The sequence below is a fragment of the Thyridium curvatum genome (assembly GCF_004353045.1).
Source record: "Thyridium curvatum strain D216 chromosome Unknown NODE_18_length_519074_cov_76.432364, whole genome shotgun sequence".
In the NCBI taxonomy this organism is placed as follows: domain Eukaryota; kingdom Fungi; phylum Ascomycota; class Sordariomycetes; order Thyridiales; family Thyridiaceae; genus Thyridium; species Thyridium curvatum.
The window spans coordinates 367103-384406 of NW_022156773.1; the positions used below are offsets into that span (position 1 = coordinate 367103).

A 17304-nucleotide genomic window follows, 5' to 3' on the forward strand; every position below is an offset into this window, starting at 1 on the left:
ATGTACAGCGAGCACATCCAAGACGTGCCCCTTGTATGAAGCTCATCACTATTTCATTATCCACGTCTCTGAGTGCTCATTCTTGACATGGGTTACTGCTTCTCAGCAAAAGCCTTCTCCACCGCCTCAGCCATCGCTCCGAGAGTGGGATAGACGGCTCCCAGCTCAAGCAGGCCCTTGGACTCGAGCTCTTCCCGGTGACCACCCATATCAGACCCACTCCTGGCGATCCAGACTCCCGGCCTGAATCCAAGCTCCGTGCACGTCACATGGTCGATATCCAGGCTCTGCGCAACCATGACGATCTCGTCCTTGGCGATGCCAAAGTCCTCCCGGAAGCGGTCGACCACAAAGTTGTAGTTCCTGTGGTCGGGCTTGTACGAGCCGATCTGCTCGGCCGTGTAGACGCCGTCCCAGTGCACGCCCTTGAGCGGGCCGGCGCAGGTGCGCGCAAAGGAGGCGTCGTCGACGTTGCTCAGCACGCAGAGCTTGTAGTGCCGGGCGAGCACCTGCATCGCGGCCACCGTGTCCGGGTACGCGGGCCAGTCGCCGATGCTCCGGCCGAAGGCGGCCTGGGCGTGGATGTCGATAAAGAGACCCAGCTCAATGGCGATTCGCTCGTACACCTCCTCCAGGACCTGGGAGTACTTCATCGTGGGGTTCTCGTGCTCGACGGTCTTCTCGGTGGCTGCGAACATGCGCAGCAGCTTCTGCCGGGTCTCTGGTGTATCCGCATGAAGCGGGTTGAACGACGGCAGGTGCCACGCCAGCTCGTAGAGGGATTTGTAGATGCCATCTTCCCAGTTGATGAGGGTGGCGTATATATCGAAGAAAAGGCCTTTGACTTTGGTGGGATCGAACGCCATCTTCACAGATTCCTTTCGCGGACTATTTGGTGAGTTTCAAAGTTGCTTCTTCTGCCAAGCCAATGTTGTGGTATGTCGAAAGGGTGTTGCTGATGCGGGGTAATGTAGTGCCTACCGAATGAGGAGTAGTCCTCGAACGAGACGTCGCTATTCGCTGCTACGGAGTCGATGATTTGTCATGCCGGGCGGAGAAGTTCAAATACGGCAACAGTGACAATACGAGTGATAGACAATGCACCAAAAGATGAGCCGAGAAAGAGTATCAGATTTGTGTCTAGCAATCCCACTGTTGTGCGGTTTAGAGATCGAGGGCCAAATGCCGGCTGGCCCGCTGATGCGAGATTTGGACGAGCGAGTATCCCACTACCTAATTGAGAGCGCGTTCTCGCTCGTCTCTCAAAAGAGATACCCTGCTTCTCCCCCAATAGCCCGAGGCACAGCTTTGCGATATCAACTCCATCCACCCGCTTCCTCTCCTCGTCCCTGTTCCATTTCTTTGAACAGAAGCAATGTTGATTAGAGGCAGGTACACGAAGAGTAAGCGGTTGCCCTCCGCCTCAATATGTGTAGTGGAGCTGGTGGCGATGAATGCATGCACGGATGGCTCCTCCCCTCACCTCTTGGGTCACTCACTATGTAGGTAGGTAGGCGCTCCCCAGGGCGCGGGCCTCTTTGGTCCTTGTGACGGCTTCTTTTCTCCTTCTTCTCCTCCATCCGCGTACCAGATGGCAAACTGGGCAAGCCACCTTTGTGTGTTTACAACCGATCTGGGTCCTCTTTTCCTCGTGATTGTGCTCCTTTCCTGATACCACTTCTACAAGTGGCCCCCTGGGCAGAGGCAAGTTCAAAACCCAACCTTGAATGGGTGGCAAAGACCCTTTGACGGCTCAGAGTCGTAAGTACATCTCACTGTACGACGTGAACGACAAGTGCAGGCAACCCTAAGAATTTGATACCGAGCAGATTTAAAGCCCTGAAGTGTGCGAGAAGGGCACTCCCGACGACAAGCGTCCTGCTGCCGACGAGCAGTCTTCCGGGGTCAGACGTTCCACCTATCTCGAGGAACTCCCGGCGGACCGCAAAACTCGTACTATCGACCGCCACGTTACCGGCGACCGGTCGAGGGATCGGTTAGGACGGCGAAATAGTGACCGAGATCGCGATTGCTCAAAGGACTGTTATTGGGATGAGGACTAGGACTAGGACAGAGAAAGACGGCGTTATCAGACGAGGAGCTGCAGCCGCAGCCTGTGCTATGAGAGAACTTCTTACCGAGAACACGACCGAGATGCAGACCGGGCTAGAGACAGAGATAGGGGCTATGATCACGACTGTGATCAAGATAGGGATTGCGAATACCATCGAGAGGATAGGGATAGGTCATGAGACCGGGGTCGGGATAGTCGTGGCTAAGGCGTGATAGGAGCGCCTAGGAGACGTGATAGGTCACGTAGTTGACGATGCAGTAGAAGCCGCTAGGAGCCGGGCGTGGTAGTTGTGAAGATAGATGTACTACTAGTAGAAGAAGTCCTCGTGTAGTTTGGAGCACCGAGGTGAATGCAGACGCAGCAGAAGGAACTCAAGTAGACAATACCAATAGATTTGTACTTCTAATAATAGATCCCCCCTCTATCAACCCCCATCTACAACTTGTTCCTGAGCTGCTGGCCCGCGATGAACCGCCGCAGGTTGTCCGCGATCAGCGCCTCGGCGCCCTGCGGCCTGCCGCCGGCGGCGTGCGGCGACAGCACGAGGTTCTTGGTCCGGTACAGCCGGTCGCCCTCGGGCAGCGGCTCCGTCTCAAAGACGTCGAGCGCCGCGCCGCCGATGCGGCCCTCGTCCAGCGCGTCCGCCAGCGCCGCCTCGTCGACCGACGAGCCGCGCCCGACGTTGACGACCCACGCGTGCCGGGGGAGCAGCCGCAGGCGCTCGGCGCTGAGCGCGTGCCGCGTGCTCTCCGACCCGGGCAGGATCATGACGAGCGCGTCAGTCTGTGGCAGCAGCTCGGGCAGCCGGTCCTCGCTGTAGACCTCGGTGCCCTCACGCACGCCCGCGTGGCGCGCGACGCCCTTGACCGTGGCGCCGAGCAGGGTCAGGTGCGGCGCGAGCTTCTTGGCGATGTTGCCGTAGCCCCAGATCAGCACGCGGGCGTCGCGCAGCGTCGCGAAGCGGTCGGCGGGGCGGTCGGGCTGCGGCCCGCCGAGGTGGCCCGGCCACTGGCCGCGGACCTGGTACTCGCGCATCTCGTAGAAGCGGCGCGCGGCGTTGAGCAGCATGCCCAGCGCGTGCTCGGCGACGGTGAAGTCGTGCAGCCCCGACCCCGTGGTCAGCAGGACGGACTTGCCGACGTCGAAGCCGGCGTTGATGACGTCGTTGGGGCCGGCGGCCAGGGACTGGATCCAGCGCAGCTTCTTCATGCGGCCGGCGGCGTCCTTGAGGGGCCCGGGCTTGTTGGCCCAGGTGACGAGGATCTCGGCGTCGATGTGCTCCTCGGGGATGGGCTCGGCCACGTCGTAGGCCTGCAGCTCGACCGAGAACCCTTCGATGCTCTGGGTGTCGAGCTTGAGGGAGGTGGGGTAGAGCAGCTTCATCTTGGTGGCTGCTGTAGGCGAGGAAGAGGAATGGCTGTAGTGTCTCCTGGCCAGGGCGGTTCGAGTGTAGCGGAACTGGCTGCGGCTTGGTCTTCTCGAATGAATTGGAACGAGAGAGAGAGTTAAGAAGGAAGTATGTGAAGATTGCAAAAGAGTAGTAGGACGGCAAGGTAGGGTCATGCCGCACCGGCGGGCGGACATCCTTTTTTTCCCCCTTGTTTATTGCCAACCCGCGGGCGGAGGAGGGCTCGGGCAAAGCTGTAGCGATGCCGGAGAGTGTGTGGGAACAGCGTGGGGCAGGGGCCTGCCAGAGAGGGTTCGGTAGCGGTCTCCGTCTCCTGTGGGCGGGCTTGGGGTGGCAATTGGGGGTCAATTGAGAGGGAGGACTGGAGAAGGAGGAGCTCCTCTCTTCTGCTAGTCAAGACGAGAGAGGGTGGGGGTGGAGCACAGTACAGTTGGGTGTGGTGGGATGGGGATGTGAGGGATGACGATGCTCCGGCTACCTGGACGGAGGCGGCTATTGATCGATTGGATTTGGTTCTTCCGATCGGCTTTTGACCGGCGTGCCGCTGTTTTGAAGCCCGTACCTCGAGATTGAAGTGCAAGTGCTCCAGAAGATACATATTCAGAGAGATGTTCATCACTCGACCGCAACGATGACCTCAATGCCTGGATCGGGTCTCTTGTCCTTGGCCTTTCCAAAGACTCTCTGTTGTCGGGCACTCGCTCTGGACTCCGACGCCGGGATCCACTAGTACATCCGACCCCCTTGATCTTCAATTGCCGGCCTGAGCACGGCATCTCCGTCGTCGCTGATGCGGCGTTTGTGAGAGATGTGATGGATGAGATGCGCTACCCGTAAACTGACCTGCCCCTTGCTCTCCCAAGTTCAACGCGTTCACCAACGCGTTCACTCCTTGACTTCCTTGTTCACATATTGACATGATTGATCAATCGCAATTCGAAACGCACTGATAGGCTCAACAGCGTGCTGGCTTCAAGGCACGGAAATGCTGGGGCGGATATTTTCACCGGCCAAGCTCTAATACTTGCTAGTGCCGAACCCCCCCGAAGAGCACCATTCACTAGCAAACAACGGTGGCATTGGAAAGGGGACTAATGTCCTTGTGCGAAAGCTATCCATACGTTGGATTGGACAACGAAACCATCATGTCGTAAATCATGTCCCATACGTAGCATTCAGCAAGGTGCATTGGTAACTACTTGTACATTGCCCATCTCTCAAGGCATGCCACCTCCTTGGTCTGCTCGACATTGGCCCTCGTCAGACATTTGTCGACCCTTGGCGCGCCGAGTCCGCCCTCGCGGGAATGTTCACTCACTCAAGATAGCTCTGAGCACGCATTTCGATCTGTTCTACGACCAACTGCCCGCCAGTGCCTGACCGCAACCGGAGAAGTGTGTGGACTTGAATAGGGGATCATATGCGCCTTCAAAACCCAACTACAGCAACAGTCTCGACACTTAGAGTTGGATGAGTTTAGTATCTGGTATAAACTGATTTAGGTGGAAGTTGAAACATGTCAGATATCAAGGACCCTGGTCTAAACTCTACCAAGAAACACTCAAGTCATCTGATACTGACTTGAGCACGATGTCTATCGTCTAGTCTTTGTCATTTCTATTCTCCAGAACCTTCTAAACCTTGACTAGCTCCTCGATATTTGGGTTCTCCCTCAAGAAATTGATGATGGGCCGGAACGCTTTCTGAGGTGAATCCTCTTCAGCCATAGCTCTGAGATCTTTCCAAGTAAGCCAAGACCAGCCTTCGCACTTCTCGGGCTCCAAGAGCTATCCGTATAGTTCATAAGTCAGCACCTAGTTAAGCCATCATATCAGTTATTTTAAGATGCCTACCTCTGGTTCCTGTTTCTCGTCCTCCCTCTCACATAGTACAAAAAGCGTGATGTAGTGCTTCTGCAGCTCCGGAAAGACAGTACTCGTTACGCCTATGGTCTTGACTCCCTTGACCTTGAGCCCTGTCTCCTCTAGGGTCTCCCGTTCCGCGCACTCGAAGATGCTCTCGCCGTACTCGAGGTGGCCGCCTGGGAAGCCCCACTCGCCTTATGCTAACTTAGCAATCCGTTCATCTAGGTAGATCAATCGCGACGCGTCAATATTTACCCTTTCCAATACTGGCCTTGCGTTTGCCCAGGACCACTCTGCCCTCACAGTCTCTCACCAGGACGCCGATACCGACGGCTGGACGCGCGGAATTTACGGACGGAGTCATTGGTATTCAATGTGGCCTGTGAGAAAAGGTTGTGGTGTTTTTGGTGAAGTTCGGCTTGGGCCGCGAAAACGGGCGCATACCAGAAATGAGTCACAGGTGTGTTGGTCGACACAGTGTGGATGCCAACGAACCACTGCCAATCGCGTCGGAACAGCAGTAGCTTCCGATAACAGATCAATTAGATGATGAATATGGTATTATTCTATCGAATCAAACAAAATAGAATGCCGCCTCGCTCACTGGGGGTAAAAAAGCGAATCGTAGCCAGCAGCGTTACGCTGCGTGCTGACTGCGCCCTTGAAGAATTGGCAGTTGTCCACGAGCGAGATGGACGAGCCGGCAAACGTCATGTAATCGCAATGGTTGTTTTTCTACATACACGCTCAAATGTCAGTCACAAACTGCGCTCCTGAAAAGGAATCTAGAGAAGAAAAAAAAAGGAATGGAATTTGGTAACTCACGTCACAGGCATCGAAGCACTGCGCATATGTGTTGACAGTAAGCGTGCACACGCCGGTGCCCGCGTCCTTGGGCGTGTACCGGACGCCGCACGCCGCAGTGTACGAGTAGCCGGTGGGGTGCAGCGGCGTCTTGTTGTCGCCGCGCGAGCAGGCTGCCGCTCCCGCGGCGCCGCCGCCGTAGGCCGGGCACTGCGAGGCGTCGGCGGCCACGAGCTCGACGCCCGCGGGGCCCTGGTTGTTGACCAGCGCCTTGGCCGAGTCGACGGAAGGGCTGCTGGCCAGGACGTCGCTGCTGACGCCGCCGCGGGAGAACATGGCGCAGTTACCGGAGAACTTGGACGAGTCGAAGGACATGTAGTTGCAGCCGTAGATGTTGTCGCACTGGCGCAGACAGTCGAGGAAGCTGGTGGCCGTGAAGGGCGAGCCGGCGACGTCGCTGCCCTGGGCGAAGCTGTAGGAGGAACTGGAGAGGGGAAGAGGTGGTCAGCACAATGGCCCAGCGGGAGAAGGATATCGAGAAGAAGGCACGCACCGGCAAGCAACTAGGTAGCTGTCCTGGTAACTGGTTCCTCCGAGCACAGCCGCACCGCAAATGCCCGTGCCGCAGGTGCCGTCCCGCGCCGTGCCGGGCGTGAAACCAGAGTTGGCGGTGTCGCTGCTGACCACCGTTGTTGCGTCGTAGACGCCAAAGAGCTGGCAGTTGTTGGTGCACTGCGCCGAGTCAAAGGTGAATGAACCGCAGGCGGAGCTGCCGGCGCAGGCGTTGAAGCACTCCTGGTAGGAACCGACGGTGCCGGAAGACAGCGACGACGAGCCCGTGTAGGCGAGGCCGCACTCAACCTGGTACTGGCGCGAGTTGGGTCCCGTCATGACCGTGCCGCACGCCTCGGCGGTCGGGGAGGGGAGCGTGCATGCTGTAACGTAAACGGTCGTGGTCGGGGTCGCGACGGTGATGGTGCTCTGGCTGACGCCGACGCAGGAGCACGCGCTCGAGTACCTGACGCTGCCGGAGCAAGCAGAGGCGTACGTGGGAATCGAGGTGGGATAGACCGTCACCGGCGTGGCGGGAGGAACGTCGATGTTTCCAGTTACAACCGAGACCGTGGGGAGAGAGCCCGCGACGACGGTGGAATAGATCGTGCTGTATTCACTCCGGATCAGTCTCTCGCTCTGTTCGACTGCACCGACCAGACCATGTGCTTACCTCGTTCCTGGCGTGACAGTTGCCGCGAGATATGAACCGCAGTCGGCTACACCTGACCGAGTGGGAAAGGACGATGCGCGGATAGCTTCAAAGAGAACACTATGTCAACAAACTGTTCTGAATACACCTCAATCCAGAGTCGACGAGAAATCGTAAACTTACCGCGCAGACAGTTGTCAGCATTGCAACCGTCGGATCCGGTAGCCGATACAGAGCCCAGAAAGCAGCTGAGAGCTGCAGCATAAACGAAGCGCATCTTGTCAGTACCTTCTGCCACGTTCGTGATGTCAAGTGAAATGGGGAGCAAACCGGACTGTTCTTTTTTTTCGTCTACTATTGACCGCTGGTTAGATCTCTTTAAATATATGCGGCATCTTTATCCCCCTGGGACCATAAGGCCGTAGTGGAAGAACTACCAACCTAGATCGTGAAGATTGACTTATAGCAGCTACCTAGAATCAATAGTCCGGAACCCACATCCTAAATTGGTACATCGCCTGGGCCTAGCCACATGGCTGGCGGCCGCTAATAGCCTTAGCCTAGTGAGCTGAAGCTGCGTTTGCACGGCCGGATGCCAGCCATGGTTGCGCGCTATGCTGGTCTGGATCACCATCAGGGATTCTCAATACGCTTGACCACACTGGCTGAACTGACAAACACGCGTCGCATCGTGGGGTGTTTGCAGCTAGTTAGGGGAGAACCGAAGGAATGGTACGGCCCTTTCGGTCAAGAGTTCCGAGCCAAAGCGGAGATAAGCTCCAACATTGGAAGTCCCGCGACACGAGGGTATCCTATTATCATTCCTATCTCTCGCTCCGTCTCAGACAGAGCCTGTCGAGGTTCGAGAGTAATGGCTCGCTTCGGGTAGGGCTGTGTAGACTTCGAATCCCCGGCCAGCATCCTGAATCCCTTTCATGGTCGCCTCAGCTTCGCCGAAGACCATCTACTGTTTTCCCTCCAGCAACTTCACGAATCCTCTCCATTGGCGAACCTGACCCACGCCGCCCCTGTCATTGTCATGGGGATCTTTTGCTGCGGTTCGGGGAGCATTTGTTTGAGCAGGCTCCTCAGCCGAGATCGAAACAGTTGACAGAAGTTCGTCAGGAAATACCTTCAATTGTAACAATGCGTACCCTTGCTCTGGAACTCGGCAGGGCTATCCCACTACCTAAAACCGACTGGGCAGGATGGATACTCAGTCAAGGACTCGTGTTAACAGCCCGCCAACTTTCTGACCATCACTTGGCTCCAGATCAACACATCGTCGTGCGAGTGGAGAGCATACCCAATTCACGCATAATTGAGGAGGGAAGAGACGTCTCAATGATACGCAATACCAATCAGAGACTCGACCTCTGGCAAAGGTAGATCGATGATGCTGTCCAAGACCATCGTCTGACAACCTGGAAGGTGTTCTCGGAATGGCTATTCCCGTGTAGACTGTACAGGTCCGCAATCGTCTTTGCAGCTGTAGCACACAAGGCAGAAAGTGGCCATTTTGCCCGCACTAGAGGAGCGGCCGGCATGGACAGAACGGCCTCCTCGGCAATTGATTACATGAGGTTGGAGGAGATGCATCTCAGTTACAGCTGGGCCGCATCAACAATGTCCAAGTAGGTGCCAGCGAAACACCAGACCCCTGGAAAACGCAATGCTGCCGACCTGGAACCCCGCAATCATCAGCAATGGTTGATAGATCCAGTGGGTGGTCAGTCACATATGAATATTCCTGCAGTCCCTTGTGACATCTGACAGGGCGATATCGTGGCGAATGTTCAAGTGATATGTCGTTCTCTCTGAATCGAGACACGCAATTCCAACACAAGAACTTAATAACATGTAGTCTCTCGCAATCATCCTGACGCCATTCAATGTCCAAGCCAGCTCCTAGAGGTATTATACAGGGTTATGCAAAAGCGAAACACGGCGGCTGCCCCTGGCTCAACGCACTCACTCACGCGCACCAATGGTAGCGGTTGGCCCTCCCGACACGGGCCGTCTTCTTCGTGACCCAGTGCTGTCTGCTTCATCGGCAGAGCAGGGCGTGGTAAAACGGCTACCCTGCGCGCGAGATGTCTAGCGCTGCTGGTCCGTCCAATCGGAGTGATATCAGAAAGCGAGTAATGGCAGAGGCAGCTCTGCCTCTCCGGTAACCCAAAAGGCCTGCACCAAAACCAAACAAGCCCTCATGATCCAAGACCGCACACGCCAAAGTTGCAGTTCATCCCCTCCGCGCCGTGGCAGCAGATCGAGCCGCCGGCGCAGAAGCACGCCTTGGGGTCCTCTCTCATCTTCCTCGCGAGCTCGTCCTTGATCGCCTGCACCCTGATCCACGAAGACGTTTTCCTCCCCGGGATGAGCGGTTGTGACACGGGCCTGTTTGCCGCCGTTGCCGCCAGCACCTTGGCCTTGAACTCCTCGAGGCTAGGGTTCTTCACCACGAGCGGTCTGCTGAATTCGTCGGGGGAGATCTTGGGCTGCTCGAGGACGTGTTCTAGCTTCGCTGGCATGGGCACCTGCTGTCGTTCTAGAGGTATCGCGTTGGTGGAAGCTGCCAGCATGGCGAGGAGAGCGGAGAGGAGGAAGAGCCTCATTTTGCAGGATCTCTCTGTGCGTGTCGGTAGGATGAGAAGGGCCGCCTTCCGGATGGAAGCTCGCCGCGCCTTTTTATGCCCCAGGTCGCGGTTATCTAAGCAACCTCCTCCAAGGTTGCCAGAACAGAATGATCGTGAGATAGTAGAGCGATAATGACAGCAAAGCGATTGTTTTCGAAGGCGTTCACAACTACCACCGGTCGACTTTTGTCGTCGCGAGCGCGCAAACGAGACGTTGAAAGGGCGCAGAAAGAGGAATGGATCAGCCAGGACGTCACCGAAGGAGCACCGGGTTGGAGAAGAAGTGAGATTTAAGCAACGCGTGCATATGAACGACGCCTACCGCACGATAGTAGCCTCATATGGATGAATGCAAGGAAGGTCTGGACCATAGATTAGAGCTCCATGCCTGCGAACCCGCCGACTGAACCCTTCCGGGACGGAGATGAGGGGAGGTGCATGCGAACAGGCAGGATGGTAGCTGCCGGACAACTCGTGGGGGCCAATCCAGCTTTCCAGGGTCGCTCTTTTGGACCCGAGGGGAAAATGTCCAAGAGGAGAGGGAGAAAGAGACCGAGCTCTCTCAAGCTGGTCCCGTAGGGGACTCGCCTAAGCGGAGAGGATGCGACGCAAGTCGACGCAAGTCGGCTGTTGGGTCCCGGCAAAATACCATGGTTGTATCGAGAGGGCGGCGCGACTGGTGCCGCAAATTGCCCTGGATATTAACCTGGCCCGGCCGAGGACAAGAAAGGCATTGCTTCACCTTGGCTGTGGCCGACCGCGATAGAAAAACAAAACCTACCAGCAGCCATGAAGAAGACAGATAGACACTTGTCAAAGCTGGTCGTCAAGTTGGTGGAATGTGAACATTCGCGTAAAGACAGGAGCCAATAACACGACGCAAGTTTTGCAAGCAAGTTGGCTTCAGAAGGGCTCGACATCGCCATCAGGTCGAGGCAGCTGCGATTGGCATGATCGTCGGCCGGCATCTTGGACGGCCGGACATCCTGAGCTGGCTGGCTACGGTGCCCGCCTATGAAAGAGACGATAGGTTGTTGGGCCACACGCGCGTTTGACGCTAATTGTGGAAGTCTGTGTCGAAGATGGAAGCGGCTCGCAAAATACCAGCTCCTGAATTCATCCCGCGATGTACGGCAGACCAGCCGCCTTGCATATTTAGAACTCGTGGCTTAGATAATCGGAGGACTTGCCCGTTCGGAAAGCGCAGAAGGACTGGTAAAACTACGACCACCACGATGTGAGCCGATCCATTGATGTTGACAAAGCCGTCCGAGGCTGCCCGCGGGCTGGAGGTAAAGATCCAAATTGGCCTACTAACTCCAGTCTCTCCAGCGAGCCTGACAGCGCTGAAAAGTCAGCGTCCGGCGAGACCGTTGTCCGCTTTTTAGTGGCTGCTCAAAGCAATTCCAGTGACAAAGAGCTTCTAAGTACTCCTTCGCCAAAATGCCATATACAAATACCTCTCGGGCGACCCGCCGCCAACCAGAAGCTTGGGCATTTCCAGCATCTTCCAATCGCCCATAGAATCCCCACGTGATGAAGAAGGCGGGGAGTGCTATTGGCCCGGCCCTTACCTAAGCCGCATTCTCCGAGAGCTCCAGCCAAACGTCATTCTCCTGCATCGCAACCTCTTTTTCTTTGCGCTCCATCCTCCACCAAGCCTCATCTTCTCCTTCCTTCCTCTTCATCGATTTCCTTTGTACGCATAGCATCTCGACTCTCACCATCGAGCATCGAACATGTCGTTCACCTTCACGGTCCGCCAGGGCCCGGCCCGCCTGGCCTCGAGACTCCCGCAGCTCGCAAAGAGCACGACTCGGTCCGCCACCGGGCCCTCCGTGGCCATCCGGGCCTTCCACCGGTCGGCGCCCAAGAACAACTTCTTCTCGTCGCGCACCTCGCTCCTGGCCGCGTCAGTCCTGCGGTCCGGCCCCAAGCCCGCCCAGAGCCTCGTCTCCCGCCTCGCCGGCTCCAGCCGGACCTACTACCAGCAGACACAGCAGCAGACGACCGACCAGGCCTCCCTGCTGCGCAAGCTGCTCGTCGGCGGCGCCATCTTCGGCGGCACCCTCGTCGCGGTCAACGTCGTCTTCAACCGCGAGACGAGGGACGACGGCGGCATGCCCGTCTACGAGCGCGAGTACCTGAACAACACTTTCCTGCACACCGGCCTGGGCGTCGGCATCATCGCCCTCACGGCCCGCCAGATGGTCCGCAGCGGCTTCGTCTACCGGCTCATGGTCACCAACCCGTGGGTCGTCGGCATCGGCGGCCTGGCGCTCAGCTTCGCCACCATGATCGGTACCCGGTCCATCTCGCCTGACAAGTAAGTCTCTTCTCTGCAACGCCTGGTTTTCTTTTCAAGCGACGAGCACGTTCCGCTGACTCATATCTCTCTCCCTCTAGCTACGTCCCCAAGTACGCCCTCTGGACCGCCTTCAACGCCACCCAGGCCGCCTTCATCGCTCCCCTGATCGCCTTCGTCCCCGGCGCCCTGATCGCCCGCGCCGGTCTGTACACCGTCGCCATGATGGGCTCGCTGTCCTTCATCGGCGCCACGGCCAAGCAGGAGAAGTACCTCTACATCGGCGGCCCTCTGCTGGCCGGCGCCGCCATCGTCGCCGTCTCGGGCCTGGCCCCCCTCGTCATCCCCGTCACAGCGGCCCGCACGCTGGCCCTGACGGAGAACATCTGGCTGTACGGAGGCCTGGCGCTGTTCGGCGGCTTCACGCTGTACGACGTGCAGAAGGTGCTGCACCACGCGCGCATGGCCGAGCGCGGCATCATCAAGCGGGACCCGGTCAACGAGAGCATCAGCCTCGAGCTCGACTTCCTCAACATCTTTATCCGCATGGTGCAGATCCTGATGATGCAACAGAACCGGAGGAAGTAGAGGGTCACGAAAAGTAGTTGGTGGGATGTGAAAGATGATGGACAATCGAACTTTTGATACCTATGAATGAGTCTGAGAAGATAGATGGTGGGTGAAGACAGTAGTGGGAAGTCGGGCGGATAGAAGAAACTCCTCTCTGCAGCGTAGAGCTTGGACAGAAGCAGCAAGACCAGATGCTGCGTGTATTGCATAACAATCAATATATTTACTAGTTAATACCACGACAAGTGGCTGAGCCGTAACTACAAAGTCCCCGCGTGATTTGTAATTGCGGTTTGCATTGTACCATTGTAACATTGAAGCAAACTTTGACAATGAACAATTCCCACTCCTGCTTGCATGATAGACTGAGACAGGTTGGTCTCTATACATCACTGAAAAGCACTGCCTAAAAACTCCCACGCTTACTCCTGAAACCAAATTCTGGTTTTCCCAATCCTTTGTACTTTTTACTTGCCCCCGACCGCCCTCGGTTCAATACTTGAGGTCCGGCAGCGGGCGGACGTAGTGGCTCGCGCACACGTAGCCGTAGGGGTTCTTCTCGAGGTACAGCTGGTGGTAGTCCTCGGCGTCCCACCACTGGCTGGCGGGCAGGATCTCGGTCGCGATCTTGCCGTGCCACCACTGCTCGTCGGCGAGCCGCGTGACCTCTCTCGCGACGCGCTCCTGCTCGGCGTCGTGGAAGAAGATGCCGCTGCGGTACTGGGTGCCGCGGTCGTTGCCCTGGCGGTCCCGGGTAGTGGGGTCGTGGAAGCGGTAGAAGAACTCGACGAGCTGGCGGTAGGTGATCTTGTCCGGGTCGAAGGTGAGCTGCGTGGCTTCGGCGTCTGCGCTCTCATCATGTGCGTGTCAGCAGATTTGGAACTGTAGACATTGGTTTCTAGGGGAATATCGGGGAATATCGAAGAGAAGACTGTGCGGAAGAGAGAGAGAGAGAGAGATGGAGGGAGATAGGAAAAAGAGAAATGTTCCACGTACGGCCCGTCTCGCCGGAGCACACGGCGCGGTAGCTAGGGCTACTCACGTCGCCGCCGATGTAGCCCACGCGCGCGTCGTACAGGCCCCTCTCGGCGCCGCCAAAGTGCTTGCGGAACTCGTGCTCGACGCCCCAGAAGCAGCCCGCGGCAAAGGTGGCGCGCTGGGCGCCCGAGGGCAGGGCGGCGGCCTCGGAGGGGTTGAGGGAGAGGCGCGCGGAGGAGGTGAAGGGCCGGGCGAGGCGGTGGATGAAGGAGGGCATGGCGCCGAGGAAGCTGGCGGAGGAGTACATTGCTAGTAGGCAGGCGAGGGTGAGGACGAAGAGCGAGGAGGGGAGGAGGGAGGCTGTTGTGGAGGTGCGGTGCGCCGTGGTCGTGGTCGTGGTCGTGTTGGATGGAGATGCCGGGGTTTGATGGCGGGGTTCGATTGTACGGTCTCGCAGCTCGGTTTTGCGACGGTTCGAATTGAAGGCGATGGGGTTGTAGGGGCTGAGGGTTGGGTGTCAGGTTGTAGAAGGGAATCTATCCGTCCGTTATATATCTATTATAGTCGGCGCAGGCGATCCGGATGATTCAACAATGTCAAAGCCAGCGACACCGTTGATACAGACAGCCGGGTAGGATAGGTCGATCCAGGGACCAAGAGGCGTTTTTTAGTGGGGGGGATCCCTGACGTTACCTTATGCACCAACATCGATGATGCGATCAGAAATCGCCGTTTTAGGTTATGACAAATCCTGACGGGAACACATCGAGAGACCACCAGAAATAAGAACGATAAACATTTCAACTTTGACTTCGACTCTTGAGCGGCCTGTACTCGCTCTGGCCCACGAATAGGCCGGATTCCCAGGCAACCCCACGTGGAGTTTGCAGTGTTCTCGGGAGGGTGTGCTATTCCGGGAGACTGGTTCGGTCCGCAATCTTCTCTGTGGCCGGAGCTCGGAAGTCATCTCTACCAGCACTGGGGGAGCGGTCGGCGTCGACAGACCAGAGCCCAAGACCACGGGAATTTATACTTTGAGGGGGACCTGGAAGCTTCCTGATAATCCGTACAGAGACACTAAAGCGCCTAGCAGACAACACTCTTGTGTTAAATACATGCATGTACTTTGAACATCGGTATCTTGACCCCCCCCTACCACCAGCGCCGATACAAACAGACCCATGTGAGAACGGCTATGCTTATCAGAATACGGGGTTTTTGTTCTCCGATCAACTCCTTTTCTCAGCATTTGAGATCCGGTCATTAGCACCAGCCTGATGGGTAGCGATGCACGATGCTTATCTTACATGGAATGGCATATATGAGCCATGGTGATGATTTCTGACTTATCTCCTGGGCCGCGACAAGGCAGTTGACTGATAAGTAAACGCACAGAACGATTCTCAGGCTTGGTGGTAGCAACTTTCGCCATACATGCAACCACACTGGACAATCGAATAAGAGTCCTGGTTCTAAAAGAACGGTCATGCAGACAGCTGAAGCTTCAGTCTGAACTATGTTGCTGAGGAAGTCTAATTGTCTTCATACTAGTCTTTCTAGTTTTGGGGTGCACGCCTCTCACCTGAGACCGTTGAACCAGAGAGAATGGTATTATCCAATGGTCCACTGTCGCTCTTTGGGAATCATGCCTAAGTATGGTAATGTCCCTATGATCATCGGCGAAGCCCAAATCAACCGAACACCTGGTCCTTCACGGTCTCCCTAACAAGGAGCATTTGAAAATGTAACATGTTAACACTAAATTCCTTAACGACCTGGTTGCTAAGAGCTTGGTGGCGGCCAAGGACTGCATTGGTCTCAATATCAACGATCCCGATGATGTCGACCAGCATGCCTTGACCATCACCGGCCCTGGTGCCGGGCTCAAACATCACTAGGCGCTCTGTGCGATCCCTTGGGTGCGTCAATATTCTGTCACAAATCGACGGAGCAGATATGTGATGAACTGCGCGCACGCATCAAATGGCTCTTTGACAACAAGATCGATGAGTACCAACTCCACATCTTGTGGCGAGATCTTCGGCTTCCAGAGCAACATGGCTTCCTACAGCGAGTCAATGAGAGACTTTGAGAATGCAAGTACAACCGGGGTAAAGCAACAGACGGCTTGCATGCTCAAGATGAAGCATTGCGTTCTTCAGCGTAATCATGGTCGGGAAACCTGGATATCAGGTCGCCAACTTTGCCATACACTCCCTCCCCTTGTTCAGCCTCAAGGCCACGTTGCACATCTCGCTGTTGGTGGATGGCACCAAGACGAGCAAGCGGTGGGGTCACTCAGACGCGGACATCGCAACCTGGCAGTCTCACTTCAAGGCCAAGACAACCCCTCGACTGGATCAGCCATCCATGACACCCTGCCCCTCCTCAAGGATGCTAACGCAAACCTGGCAGGCGAGCTCCTGGACACGTGGAAGGAAGCCCACAAAACCCCCCATTACAGCAACTATGACACAAGCATGATTCTCGACGTCATCAACTACGGCGAGCTCTCGCGCTTCATGGTAGGCAAGTCAGTGACGGAATCTGCCATCCGCAGCGTCGACTATGAGATCTTCTACGGTCCTTTTGGCCGCTGGGCGGAAGGCGCAGCAGAGAAGCCGTCAAACCCTCCCTTCCCCCCCCCGGGCCGCGGTCTCCCAATCACATCAATGCGAGGGATTGGGATGAAAGACGTGGCCCCGAGGTCAAGTATGGCTCGTCGTGGGATGGCTCCCAGGGAAACCGGGGTGGTGGTACGCCGAAAGCATTTGCCATAGGGGAGGATGAGTACGTCACTTTTGTCAACGTCACTAATGGCTTCAAGCTCAAGAATGACCAGCTGCAGAATGGAGACGCCCGTGGCGTTAATCGTGCTATGGGTTGACGGTCACCCGCTGATGATAAACCTCACATAGACTGAAGAGTTTTAGCAAGTGCTCTGCCCTAATCTTGCTCTTGGGTGCTCTGGGTGACAAGAACACCACCTCTGTCACTGCTGCCCTGTGAAAAGGCTATCTGCACTGTATAATGTCGACAATGAACAACAGAAGCACTACGCTTACGCTTCCTGAGTGCTTGGATTTCTCCATGGTAGGATACACAGCAATGATGATGTAACCTCACGTTGAATCAATGTATTGAGACACTAAATGCTTGTTCAAGTGCCAAGGTCAAGGGTGTGTGTAAAAGCCAGTTGACAACAATGACAGGGTAATAACGATAGATGTGCCGTTCTTGTCAATTGTCACTTCGAGGCCCCGTAGGCAAGATCGGCACCTAGCGAATCCCAGGCCCATGGCGTTCCAGTAGCGAACAACAGAAACACCTCCTCACGCTCTTGCTAAACGGTAAGAGCAATCGCCATGTACATACGGCAAATGGAGCGCACAAGACAGTAATCACAAAGCACACCGCAGCTTTGTTGTGGTGTTACGTAGCCTCCGGTCTCAGAACACTT

At 56.3% G+C, this 17304-nt stretch overlaps 7 protein-coding genes across 7 annotated transcripts; 2 read left to right on the plus strand and 5 right to left on the minus strand.

The window, feature by feature from the left end:
* Nucleotides 1-92: 92 nt before the first annotated feature.
* On the minus strand, nt 93-866 carry E0L32_004008 (uncharacterized protein; the record flags this gene model as incomplete). Its single annotated transcript, XM_031138371.1, has 1 exon — nt 93-866. One exon carries the CDS (start codon nt 864-866, stop codon nt 93-95), a length of 774 nt encoding a protein of 257 aa, XP_030998070.1.
* A 1643-nt stretch (nt 867-2509) lies between these two features.
* Nucleotides 2510-3457, minus strand: E0L32_004009 (uncharacterized protein; the record flags this gene model as incomplete). The annotated part of the gene is made up of 1 exon (XM_031138373.1): nt 2510-3457. The coding sequence occupies one exon, from the start codon at nt 3455-3457 to the stop codon at nt 2510-2512; it is 948 nt and encodes a 315-aa protein (XP_030998071.1).
* Nucleotides 3458-5116: 1659 nt separating this feature from the next.
* Nucleotides 5117-7632, minus strand: E0L32_004010 (uncharacterized protein; the record flags this gene model as incomplete). The annotated part of the gene is made up of 9 exons (XM_031138374.1): nt 5117-5269; nt 5336-5541; nt 5603-5680; nt 5843-5871; nt 5952-6082; nt 6173-6635; nt 6705-7313; nt 7377-7461; nt 7539-7632. The coding sequence occupies 9 exons, from the start codon at nt 7630-7632 to the stop codon at nt 5117-5119; spliced, it is 1848 nt and encodes a 615-aa protein (XP_030998072.1).
* A 1930-nt stretch (nt 7633-9562) lies between these two features.
* Nucleotides 9563-9970, minus strand: E0L32_004011 (uncharacterized protein; the record flags this gene model as incomplete). Its single annotated transcript, XM_031138375.1, has 1 exon — nt 9563-9970. The coding sequence occupies one exon, from the start codon at nt 9968-9970 to the stop codon at nt 9563-9565; it is 408 nt and encodes a 135-aa protein (XP_030998073.1).
* Nucleotides 9971-11730: 1760 nt separating this feature from the next.
* Nucleotides 11731-12884, plus strand: E0L32_004012 (uncharacterized protein; the record flags this gene model as incomplete). The annotated part of the gene is made up of 2 exons (XM_031138376.1): nt 11731-12317; nt 12398-12884. 2 exons carry the CDS (start codon nt 11731-11733, stop codon nt 12882-12884), a joined length of 1074 nt encoding a protein of 357 aa, XP_030998074.1.
* Nucleotides 12885-13358: 474 nt separating this feature from the next.
* Nucleotides 13359-14151, minus strand: E0L32_004013 (uncharacterized protein; the record flags this gene model as incomplete). The annotated part of the gene is made up of 2 exons (XM_031138377.1): nt 13359-13711; nt 13863-14151. 2 exons carry the CDS (start codon nt 14149-14151, stop codon nt 13359-13361), a joined length of 642 nt encoding a protein of 213 aa, XP_030998075.1.
* A 1750-nt stretch (nt 14152-15901) lies between these two features.
* E0L32_004014 (uncharacterized protein) lies at nt 15902-16731 on the plus strand (the record flags this gene model as incomplete). The annotated part of the gene is made up of 2 exons (XM_031138378.1): nt 15902-16600; nt 16672-16731. The coding sequence occupies 2 exons, from the start codon at nt 15902-15904 to the stop codon at nt 16729-16731; spliced, it is 759 nt and encodes a 252-aa protein (XP_030998076.1).
* Nucleotides 16732-17304: the final 573 nt, after the last annotated feature.